The sequence below is a fragment of the Hyalella azteca genome, unplaced genomic scaffold (genome assembly GCF_000764305.2).
Source record: "Hyalella azteca isolate HAZT.00-mixed unplaced genomic scaffold, Hazt_2.0.2 contig7049, whole genome shotgun sequence".
Taxonomy (NCBI): domain Eukaryota; kingdom Metazoa; phylum Arthropoda; class Malacostraca; order Amphipoda; family Hyalellidae; genus Hyalella; species Hyalella azteca.
The window spans coordinates 69,094-81,316 of NW_025937184.1; the positions used below are offsets into that span (position 1 = coordinate 69,094).

The following is a 12,223-nucleotide window of genomic DNA, read 5'->3' on the forward strand; positions in this document are numbered from 1 at the left end:
AACAATATTCTCGTGTATAACGAAGCATTTTCATTCCCATCGTGCGCAACAGGACCTTTACCTCACACTTCACCCGACTTCTGGCGCATGATTTGGGAGCAATGTGTCGTGGTCGTGGTGATGACCACGCGGGTCGTGGAGCGAGGACGCACAAAATGCGGCCAGTATTGGCCTGAAATCGTGGGTAACACGATGCGCTTCCCTGCCTGCACGGTCACCAACATCGAAGTGCATCACGATAGCGACTACATCACAACTACCCTCAGAATTACAGACCTCAAGGTGTGCAAGTGTGAATTGTACTCCACGTGAACTCATGGCAAATGAATGTTTTTTTATAGTTCAGTGAGTAAAATCTTTCCTTGAAATATCTGAAATGTTTTTTTCTTGGTTTCAAACGGGTAAGGTTGAATGTGATTATTCAATTTTGAGGTTACTTTTAAACTTTCCACGATTAAAAGACAGTTTTATTCTGAATGTAATCAACGCTTAATTGTGTTACCATAGCAACAACACTCATTCAATGACTAAAAAACTTCCAGAATCTGTTACAGTAGATCACGGACGCGATAATTATCCTACAACTTTTTTTTTTTACTATTTTTTCTGCTTCCAGAGCGGCGAGTCTCGGCTTATCTCGCACTTCCAGTTCTCATCGTGGCCAGACTACGGAGTGCCCGAGTCTGCGGTGGCGATGCTCGACTTCTTGGTGCGCGTGCGGGAGGCTCAAGCGTCCAGGACTGAAGAACTTGGACCCATTTGGAGGGGCCACGAACTCGGCCCACCCATCGTTGTTCATTGCTCTGCTGGCATCGGCAGGACCGGTGGGTTAAGCACACTACTATTGCCCATTGTCCTATTGATGATTGATTTCCTATATTTATATATCACAATAATTGAATATATTCTTTTTGTCGGAAATTTTCATCAGCAAAAGTTATTTGTTATCAATTCGTGGACTCGGGTTATAGTCCAGTATAAGATTCAATTCTCGGCCATTTATTCCAACTAATTAAGTGCCGTGGTCCATAAATGGGGATTATGAGCTTTATCAAAAAACGTAATTAGTGCGTCCGGGCATTTCCAAAATTACCAGTAAGTTTTTGAAATTTCATATTCGGGACATAAATATTGTGTTTTCTAACTCCTTGAATGTAGGTAACAAGAAACAAAGAATAAAATAGACATTGTGGCACCTAATGGGTAATCTTTTATTCAGGTACTTTTTGTACGTTGGACATCTGCATCCGCCGCCTTGAAGACACAGGCGTGATCGATGTTCGTGGCACGGTTGAAAAGATCAGATCACAGCGCGCGTACAGCATCCAGATGCCTGATCAATACGTCTTCTGCCACCTTGCGTTACTGGAGTACGCCTTACTCACCGGCAAGATGCCTGACGCTGACCTCACCGGCTTCGAAGGAGATGCTTCAGACTCGGATTAGCTATGGCTGCCGGGGGCTTACGTCCATAATTATTTCTGAGTCCCTCCCTTTCTTCCCGTGTGATGACCGTCATTTACCAAGACAAGGAATCTTTAGAGAGAGAACCTTTACTCCTACGTATGACACTTGGTCTTCCTCATGATGACGCACATACAGGATATTAGAGTTAGGTTTCAAAACTACTCTCTTTTCATAGTTACACTAATTTTAGTTGGTGTCTGTCTCACAAGCAACACATAGTAGGCTTTAGAATTACTAGGAACAAGTGAAAGACTTTAAATTCGTGCTGTCCGCACGTCGAGCACACACTTGAACCATGTGTATTTCCATCACAAGATTTAAGTCACAAACTAGCGTTGATTTATTGGCCACACTACAAAGTTTTGATCAGTTGAATATTTCATGCGTATAAAGAAGTTATTAATTAAGCTGCATTGCGCGTATTTCTGCAGGAAAGTTCTTTTTGTGACTGAATAGTGTATTTTTGCAGGGTTTGAAAAAAGTGTTTCGTTGTTGTATTTAGATCTTGTTGTATCTAATTGTATTATCAACTTTATTGTATTGCCTTGAGCATGCGTGTGTGGTTCTGCGAGTTTATGTTCCAATTTATATAATAACAATGCATTTTCTGGTATTGACGTTTAATTTATTTTATTGCAATGAGAATGTGTTAAAGTAGATTCTTATAGAATGTGTTACTCGAACGCTGAAGTAGACCCCAATATTGAATCGGATATTATGAACTGAAAAATACTCGATACCACATGGCATTGGAAAGAAAAAGACGAGTGGTGTGTTGAGAAATTTTGGCCAAGTTCATATCCCCCGTGAAGTTATATCTCAAGTCGAGGTCTCTTACAGCTTCACAATAGTATTGAATATGTTAAATATCTTCCAAGTAACTCGATGTTCAGACGGACAATAAGGTTGACTAGGGTCAAGCCGACGTATATCCCTCTAATTATAGCGTGTGCATTTAGAGGCCTTTTTGTGTCGTGTCATTAAATCTTATGCCTCGAACCGCTTGTATATAAAGATATATATATATAGTTTTAGCCTCATAAAGCTTTCGTATTGTGTATTTTACTATAGTAGATATTTCTTGAATGAAACTGTGTGCGTCGATGTAAATAATGTGTTCTTATAATGTTCAAACTTAGCTATATCCTCCGAGAAAGTATTATGATCGTGCTGTAGTTGCCTGATAAAAGCAACTTGCGGGGCAAATACTGCTTCGTATTGTTGGATTTAATCAGGATTTTGAGTGTATGTTTAGGCGAGGTATTGCTTCACAAATATTCCTCCTAAATACTATCCTTACATCCTCCATGCGACGACATTGGAGGGAAATTATAAACAAGACATGGCAATATTTTCGTCATTACTATATTTATGCGCAATAATGATTAGGTGTTAAATGCGGTTGCTTGGAGTAGGTCAGAGTAATACTTTCAACATAGTGTCGAACCTTTCAACTTTACAACTGCAATCTTTTCTTTCGACTTGACTTTGGCATGACCTGAAAATTTGTCATCAGTTAAACCGACACTATATTTAATGTGAAAGGGAATGGAATCTGAAATAATTTACATGACCTATTTAATGATTGTTGTTATTTTAATAGCTTACAAATAGGGCCTCAAGCTAATTGCAATTTATTTGCGCTCTTCACGTTGATAGCAGAGTGAGCACTGCAGTTTTCGCAATCTACCCATCGATCATTTCAATTTATAGCCAGTCAATGTCCTTGTATATTGAACGTGCCTTGATAACTTTCAGTCTATCAAAAATACCTCTCATCACGCCGTAATTCAGTTTTGTTGGGTAGTGGGGAAGTGATGTCATAATGCAAACCAGTTTCTTCGTCTAAAATCTGTTTTGAAATGTATTGAAATTTTTCGAAATCCTTCCGGTCTAAAGTGTCGGCAAGTATGTAACGATTAGACCTTTAGAAATTGTGTCGCGCCTTACAGTCTCCCGTCCGATGCATGGCGCAGTCGCAAGATTTCTTGTTCATAATAAGTAGAAAAGAAATATTTATTTCATACTTAACTATTAACCAGTTAGAACGAATCTCCTGTTATCCTACTCAGGCCCCGGGAAAATTTGCTGAACATATCATATTGTACTGGAATCGTGAAAGATGAAATTTTCCCGATTGTTACATTGACATTTTAAGATCGGTTGTGCTCTGCTCTTCTCACACCTTTTTTTTGTCTCTCGCCTTCTTCAGTTCAGCCTTACACTGCACACTATTCTGAAGTTTAATTTTCTCTATCAAGAATTTCGCGTGGAAATGTGCCGGTTTAAATCATGAGTCAGGTAAAAAATATACTTTAGTGTGGGAAATATGGATGTAAGGATGGCTTCAAACTCCTATGGAAGTCAACGTATTCACCTTATTAATTCTATTAAATATGGTGGTTTATTTCTTGGTCGTAAATTCCGTCTTCAAACAACCAATAAGAATATGTGCAGTAATTTTAAGGAAAATTCTTGTACAGTTTACTATCGTATTTATAGAACCTTGGAATTCTGATAGAACCATGAAAGCCTTACAGCATAAGCGTTTTCAGCTGTAGCTGCCTGCTGTATGACGCACGTTTCACCACATACTATCTTGTTTGAACGATACCTGCGACAGAATACCTTCGGATATTAGCTTAATATAAGGAACATCGTATTTTTGCAGTACCTCGTAGCGAAAAATCAAATGTAAACTAGGCCATATTGAGGTTTTGGGTTCAGGTCATGATTGGAAACTAATTAAAACTGTTATTCTCCTTTCCGTATAAATAATTTGGAAGAGCAATAAAATGTATTTCTCCGGTAATCATGACCGCAAACCGAATTTGTAATATTGATAAAATAGTTGCAACTTTACTAATTCAGCTTTCAGTTTGGATTTGGCAATTTGAACAGTGAAGGAAATAAGAACAGGTGAGCTTTCTGGAAATGACCTCCCCGAATTTATCACTGATAATATCGACGATCCTAATTATAATCATGGAGCTAATCAAACATACAAAGCCAACTGAATCTTTATTCATTCCATGGGCCTATTTCTTCAACGCCGACACTTCTATTCTATTCTAAATCTTGGGGTCTGACCTTCCTGAAGTATCAAGTCTTCTATAGTAACACGTGACTAAACACGTGAAGATCACGTTTAACAACTGTATTATATTACAATACAATTAGGACCTTCAGTCCTCACGTTTGGTCAACCTCATTGTTTTCTTACAAATATCAAAAAGGAATAGGCATCCAGTACTCATTTTCGCATCGTCGCGGATTCTATGGTTTTATGCTATAACTTTTCAATTTGAATGACTCGGTTTCCTTGCCACTGAGACAAATACAGCACGTTCAGCACTCTACCAAAGATCGTTCACTCTTCATTTTGTACATACTAGTCATACGTTGCAACAAATTGTAATTAAGCTGAATCTGCCATTATACCATTCTAATGGAAACATTATTTGCAAAATGTAAAGAAATATTCTCTATCCACGTTACACTTATTCCTGCAACGATGGTTTCGAGTATTAAGAAGCATATAAAATCACATTTTACTTACATCACGTAAATTTAAAGCCTGCCAACCTTCATCCATCTTCGTGGTCGTCATTTTGGACACGGTGCCGTTGTAATGCTTGCGTCAGCTGCTCGTAAGGTTGTTGCGATTTTGCATAATTGTACCGGCAATACGACCTGCAACAATTTGACGTTTTCATTTATCACTTTCGAATTTTCGAATACGCCTGTGAAATACATGCATTAAAATACACTGTCAGTTTCTACCCTGCGACAGTTTTCAACACGAAGACCGCATGATTTACGAATTAGCAAATTTAATGTGTATTATACCATTTATGTTTCTACACCTTCCAGCAAAAATATTCCTTCGATAAAAAAATGCGGTAATATTAATACATACGAACTAATAATATTAATAATAATAGTATTTCACCGAAACTCTATTGATATTAAATGTGCTATTTTTCCGTGGAAATTCGCTGGAAATTTTACAAAAATGTATAAAAAAAATCACATTAATTCATAATCGTGCATCAGAGCCATAGCGAGTCAAGTAAAATAGTTCAAAATGAAATCTAGTAAAATTAATAATTCAGATTACAAGCATCTAAGGATCGACAAGGAGCTAAAATTTTCTAGGCATATTGAAACGCAAGTTAATATATCCAATAAACTGCTTGGGTTGATCAAACGCTCCAACGAGTACCTAGATATGGAAATGATCAAGCTGTTGTTCACCTCTGTCGTGCGCCCAAACCTAGAGTTTGGAACCGTCGTGTGGTCACCGAGACTTGAAAAGGACAAAAAATTTAGTTGAGAGTGTTCAAAGACGTGCAACAATGATAATTCCGGGCTTAAAGGGCAAGTCTTATGAAGAAAGATTGAAAATTAAGAAGCTTCCCAGTCTCCGTTATCGTCGCATGCGTGGGGACCTCATTGAAGTATACAAGTATACTCATGGTTTGTACAAGGTCCCAGAAGGATTACTAGAATTTGAAACAAGAACCAACAAAAGGGGCCACAGCTATAAACTAAAAAACTGCGGTTCAACTTATCCACGCGACAACATTTCTTCTAGCTTCGAGTCACTGACATGTGGAACAGCCTTCCTGAAGATATTGTTGACGCTCCGAGTATGAACGCGTTCAAGAACAGACTGGACAAGGCCATGCATGGGCATATGTTCAGTCTTAAAATGCCTCGTATCCTTCGGAACAACTGAAATCTAGAAGTGATGTTAAACCTCCCGTCCGTTGAAAAGATTTGATCTAAAGGCCAGTCTGGTCAAGAAAAGTACAAGAATCGGCGACAGGCCTATCCAGGCCTATTCTTCAATGCCGACGATACTATACAATACTAAGGAATATGTGCGGACTGACCAGTATCCCAACGTAAATGTATAAAAACATCACATTAATTCATTATAGTGCACCAGAGCCACAGCGAGTCAAGAAAAATAGTTCAAAATGAAATCAAGTAAAATAATAATTCAATAATAATAATAATAATAACCATCCAAGGAATATGTGCGGACTGACCAGTATGCCAACGTAACGACCGTAAAGACACCAATGCCGGCCCTGAACGCCTCCTTCATCTTGGAGGTGAAGAGGAAGTAATAATAATAATAACAAACATCCAAGAAATATGTGCGGACTGACCAGTATCCCAACGTAACGACCGCAAAGACGCCAATGCCGGCCCTGAACGCCTCCTTCATCTTGTAAAATAATAATTAAGATTACAAACATCTAAGTAATATACGTAGACTGACCAGTATCCCAACGTAACGACCGCAAAGACGCCAATGCCGGCCCTGAACGCCTCCTTCATCTTGGAGGTGAAGAGGAAGTAAGCCATCGTGCCCGCCAGACCGGCGCTCGTGCTCGCCAGGAACGTCGAGCGGTAGCAGGGAATGTCCGCCACCTTGCGCTCCCGGAAAATCTTTATCTGAAAGTCAATCAAGAGCGTTAGTCTCAGTGCGTAGGCGAAGCCAAGGATAAGATGGGAGCCGATCTGAAAGTCAATAAAGATCGTTCGTTTCAGTGTGTAAAAAAAGCTAAGGGTATAATGAGAGCCAGGGATATGACGAGAGTGATGAAAGCAAATGATTTTATCAGGGCGAAGGATATGACGAGAGCCAAGGATCCGATGAGACCAGGGATATGATGAGAGCCAAGGTCCTAATGAGAGCCAGGGATTTGATGAGAGCCAAGGATTTGATGAGAGCCAAGGATATGATGAGAGCCAGGGATGTGATGAGAGCCAAGGTCTTGATGAGAGCCAAGGATTTGATGAGAGCCATGGATATGATGTGGTTATTGCTTCATCATTTCTGATAAATTCTCGCTACTTTAAAACTGCGATAAGCTGCTTTGGTATGCACTTGCAAATGTTCACAACACCTCAGGATGAACCAACAGAAAATGCAAGTGATTCTTATGAAAATGTTAATTGACTAATGCCGCAAAATTTCTCGAGTAGTTTGAATATTGAATGTTCAGGAGATGCCATTTATTCACAATTAAATCTATACGAGAAAAACTGCACGACTGCTATAACGTCTCGTCCAACTCGTACAACTTACAATGGGGCTACTGTCGCTACTGCCACGTTCTCTCTCCTCCTCCGCCATAGCTGAATTGGCCGCCTACACAATTAATTAAATATTTCTGAAAATCTAGGAAGACTAGCACAGAATATTAGAACAAATTAGTATCTCTGATGCTCTTATGAAATTAACACGAATACCAGAAATTCATTAATGAAAAAAATATAAGATCAATTCTTCAGAATCCTGACAAATCGTATTAGTGAAGAAAACTGCAACTTCAAAAATTCAAGGTTCAAACAAACATTTAAGTCATAAAAATCTTTCAACACATCACGTTAGTCAATCGCTCCTCTTTAGTAGCAATTTTGTGACGAAATATGACTTTATAATAAGCTAATAATAAAGATTTTGTGGTGCATTCAAGCTTCGTAATGTAAGCATTAAGACTCGAGTCTGTCTTCTCAACAAGTCGGCCATTATTACACGCTGATTATATCGCATCAAAACTGACTTTTTCTTGACCAGCGACATTTGGAACTAATCAATAATTTTCTATTAAAAGAGTAGTAGATAAAACGGAAAAAGGACAAGATAATAAATTATAGTTTTATGAAAGGCCACGGTTCTAAACGTGTGTGAACACTAGTATACTTTTTTGCGATCATTTTAACAAGACTCCGGGCCCCTAGGGTCGTCAGGCCCTGAAGTCGTTCGTTACTCGCACGACCCCCGTCGGGAAATTACCAACGATTACCAAGTAATTAGGTAATCAACTATTGCCTCATGAGCCTTATGATGAGTTCGGGACTTCCTAGCCCACGGTCACGCTGATGCGCCGCCTTTGTCGTCCTCCATCTCTGAATCGTCGCTAGGCAGGTCACCCCGCCCTCGGGCAGGTCAACTATTACCAAGTGACTAGGTAATTAACAATTACCAAGTTACCAATGATTTAATAATCTGGAAATGACTTATAGTTGCGCATATTTTAAAAGATTTAATTGGGAATTGTTTTCTGCACTAAGCATCGCTCGGGGAGCAACACTGCGTTTCCAGTTCCATAACAAGGACATTAAATCAGTTGCACACTCAATACATTTACTCGCTAAATCAAAATATACTTCTATAAACTTTCACGAATAAATCATTAGATAAATAATGCAGTTCAAAGCAGCAGCAGCACTTTAATGATAGATGCACATTAACTGGAACTCTTAACATTAGCAAATTATTTTGCAAATCTACAGGAATATTGGCAGCTAATGTGTTAAGTTGAAGAAAAATTACGTACAATATTGAAATAAAGTAGATTTAGCCATCCACTAAATTAGACATGTTTGGAATGAAGTTTTAAAATGAAATGATTTCATAGATACATAGCAGAGAATTGTCCAAGATTGACACGAATGAGCAATAAATACGAGTTTGAAAGAGTAGAAGCCCAATAAAAAAATCACAAAATTAGAAAGATAAAAATAGTAAAAACAAAGTTTTTCATTCTAAAAATTTCGTAAACGACCATCAACGCTGTCCGAAATGGACGACTTCTTGCAAACTTTATTACAAACTCAAGCAAAATAAAGAGTACGTGTGCAATGCAGGAACGGTAACATTGTCCGTGAATCCAGCAACACACTTTCAAACATAGATTTATATCCAAAATCATTGCGCAGATATTTACGTTCAGAAACATAATAATATCTGTAAAAAACTCAACGCAATTACTCATAAACTGCGACAATGTATACCAAAATTGTTAGCCGCTTGCACCACTTAGGCGAGAATTGAGGCATGTATAGCAACCTCATAAGTTTAAACTCAACTGAATTTCGGTTAGCAAGTATGAATGATAAAAAGCTAAGCAAGCATTTATTATAGTTATGTATTATTAGAAAAAATTAAACCGAGCATATAACATAAAAATTTAACCTGAGCAACTGGGGAGTGGATACTGGGAAAAAACTATTATAAACATTTTGAAGGAATGCTGAGATTGTAGCTCAAATACCGAATTAAATAACGGTAGGTGGTCTACCAAACTAATCAAAATTGCATAGCGGCAAAATAACGTGACAATAAATTTTAATCATAAGTAAAAATTTCAAAATATTTTCTTGTAGATTAAAATACTATTAGTATTATTTATGAGCCAACTTTAACTGGATAGAAATATATGAGCAACGCGTGTCCAAATAAAGTCATCATAAAATGGAAGATTATAGAATAATTTTCATTCACTAACCATGTGATGCATACAGGAACAATAAGCTACCATTTCCCTAACAAACAACTACAATGAAAATACCGAACCAAGTGAATTAATCACGCACAACTACCACAAATATGGTTGCTCTCGAAACAATTCCAAAATAAAGACATCAGCAGAGGAAACGCGTGAAAAAATGATATTAACTCGCATACAAACTTTTGCAATTTGCTCACAAGGATCCCACTAATTTAACGTAAAATATAATAAACGTTACATCGGTTATTAGGAAAGTAAAATGTAAAGCAATTGTGCGTTGCAAGGCAAAAGAATTTCAGACGCTGGAAGCGAGTGCACCTCAAAATATAAAGGTATGACATAGATTAATGCGGAAGTCTACATTAGATTTCAATATATTAGATTACTTCTTTACTTGGTAACAACGAACACATTCAATACAACACCCTTACAAGCTCAACAATTTGTTAGTATGGGAATGATCATTGATAGATGTAATAGATGCTTAATGTCTCCATTTGAAGAAAACTTAACAAATGAGGAAGTTTATGCAACAACCGACAGATACTCTCAAACCTAAACCTAACTATGAACCATATTAAATAAATGTTTCCAACGGATAGAAATATGAGATTCATCCGAGATTCAGGGTAAAATGTTAAGTAAACTCTTCATACTCAACTATTTTAATACTGATAACATAACTTCAGATATTTAGAATACTATGAATTTTTAGGAACACCTGTTAAATTTACCCTCTGTTATGAGAGATACCATGAAAGCTCAGAACAAACATGCGATCGAAGAGCAGGTTTTTAAACCTCGATATTTGCAATCTGTTTGATTTATGCATCATCATTATATGCTTGGAAGATCAAAATCCTACATCAATATAATAAATACGGTACTGCGTTTTACCTGCACAACCGGCACGATAACATACGATCTGGGTACAAAATGTACAGATCCCATTGCTAAATTTCCCACAAAAAACTCCCAACGGTTATCAAGGTAGAGACGCTGAATATTAGTTAGTTTAATACTCGAAAGAACAAGCATAAGATGATCAATGATTAAGACAAAGCGCCATTGGAGGAATTTTAAAGTTACTTTCACATTAGTTCGAGGTTGCCAAATAAGCTGGGCAAATTGATTCATACGGCGCAGAGTCTTGTACAAACAAGGTTTCAGACACGTAATTTACCAAGTTCAAGGAATAATCCTTACACGGTCATTCACCTTCACTTCGAGAGAGAAAAAAAGAATATATTTTGGGTATTTTTTACAAGCGCCGCAAAAATTGCTGTGAATCTAACGAACATTGTAGGCAATCTATAAAAAATGCCGTCACTGCAATATATATTAAACTGCACATTACGTTATAAGAAGCTTAGATGTCGGTCGTGCATAGAAAAATTACCGTATATTTGACGGTTAATTATTAGGACCGTTCAAAAATAAGGTCGCAGAAAATAGAGCTCTTTTTGTGCCTTTGCATACTTAGTAATAGGACTCGTTACTCAATTGGCATCGTTTTAATACGGGCAATACCCGAGGCAATATTTTGTAAAGCTTTAGACCCGAGACGGTGCCTTATGATCTCAATAGTTTCTGATGATCAGACATCGCGTCAATATTATAGCGTCAAATGGCGAGTACAGAAATAACTCTTAACTTGAATTATTGTTTTAACGAAACCTTAATATTATTCCATTAGAGATTCTTCAGCATGTTAAAAGGGCCTGCCGACAAAAGGAGGCTCAGGAACAACTTATATTATGCAGGAAAAAATGTTAGAAAAATATGATACTTGAGGCGAATGAACTCAAGTCTCAGAACAGTTGCAAAGAACCGTTACAAAAATATATCACTTCAAACGAGATGGTAAAGGACAAATGCAAATTTAGGCAATATTCCGATGAAGCACCTTATGAATCCTGAGAAAAAGTAGGAAAATGTAATGCTTTTCAGAGCCACATTAAGTGACCACATAATACTTGTTATTCCATGATTCAGAACTATCACTAATGCTCGTCAATAGCGATGGTTCAGCGAGCAACATCACGAAATACTTGAACAAAGATACATTCCCTATATATATCAACGCAAAGATTTGATGTGTAATAAATACTCCTTCGAAGACAACCGTTACAAATAGCGTAGTACATTGAGAAGATTTAATAATACCCAGCAATGGCGTCTCTTCCATGAAAATATTGCAGTTAGTTAACGGTAGTCCGTTGCCAAGAGCAAGCAGCACCTACCTACCTTGAACACATGTAAATACTTTTATTCTAACGGTTAGATTACATTTATTATCATGAGTAGGCTATTTCATTCAGAATGAAGAGAAAATAACTTTAGGAGAAAATTAATACTTACACATAAGCAGAAACACGATAGTCATACGAACATCAAATAGCTCTCGGACATGACGCAGATCTACAACATCCAGGCAGTGC

The 12,223-nt window shown here is 37.6% G+C and overlaps 2 protein-coding genes across 14 annotated transcripts in view; one reads left to right on the forward strand and one right to left on the reverse strand.

Moving 5' to 3' along the window:
- Positions 1-5,236, forward strand: part of LOC108680882 (tyrosine-protein phosphatase non-receptor type 9) — a 67,968-nt gene extending 62,732 nt beyond the window's left edge. For all 10 annotated transcript variants that reach the window (XM_047881095.1, XM_047881097.1, XM_047881098.1 and 7 more), the window contains 3 exons: positions 53-282; positions 617-824; positions 1,220-5,236. In XM_047881095.1, coding sequence (XP_047737051.1) covers positions 53-282; positions 617-824; positions 1,220-1,446 — 665 coding nt within the window. In that variant the 3' untranslated portion in view covers positions 1,447-5,236. The remainder of the gene's footprint in view (positions 1-52; positions 283-616; positions 825-1,219) is intronic.
- On the reverse strand, positions 3,759-7,784 carry LOC108680883 (cytochrome c oxidase assembly protein COX20, mitochondrial). Of its 4 annotated transcripts, none has more exons than XM_018169808.2 (4): positions 7,574-7,784; positions 6,820-6,936; positions 6,525-6,583; positions 3,759-5,160 (listed from the first exon to the last, which is right to left on the reverse strand). In XM_018169808.2, the coding sequence occupies exons 1-4, from the start codon at positions 7,619-7,621 to the stop codon at positions 5,055-5,057; spliced, it is 330 nt and encodes a 109-aa protein (XP_018025297.1). In that variant the 5' UTR covers positions 7,622-7,784; the 3' UTR covers positions 3,759-5,054. The 4 variants fall into 4 exon arrangements, with proteins under 4 accessions (XP_018025297.1, XP_018025296.1, XP_018025295.1 ...); XM_018169807.2 differs by lacking the exon at positions 6,525-6,583 and adding an exon at positions 6,648-6,706 and having other exon boundaries at positions 3,760-5,160; XM_018169806.2 differs by lacking the exon at positions 6,525-6,583 and adding an exon at positions 6,648-6,697 and having other exon boundaries at positions 3,760-5,160; positions 6,811-6,936.
- Positions 7,785-12,223: the final 4,439 nt, after the last annotated feature.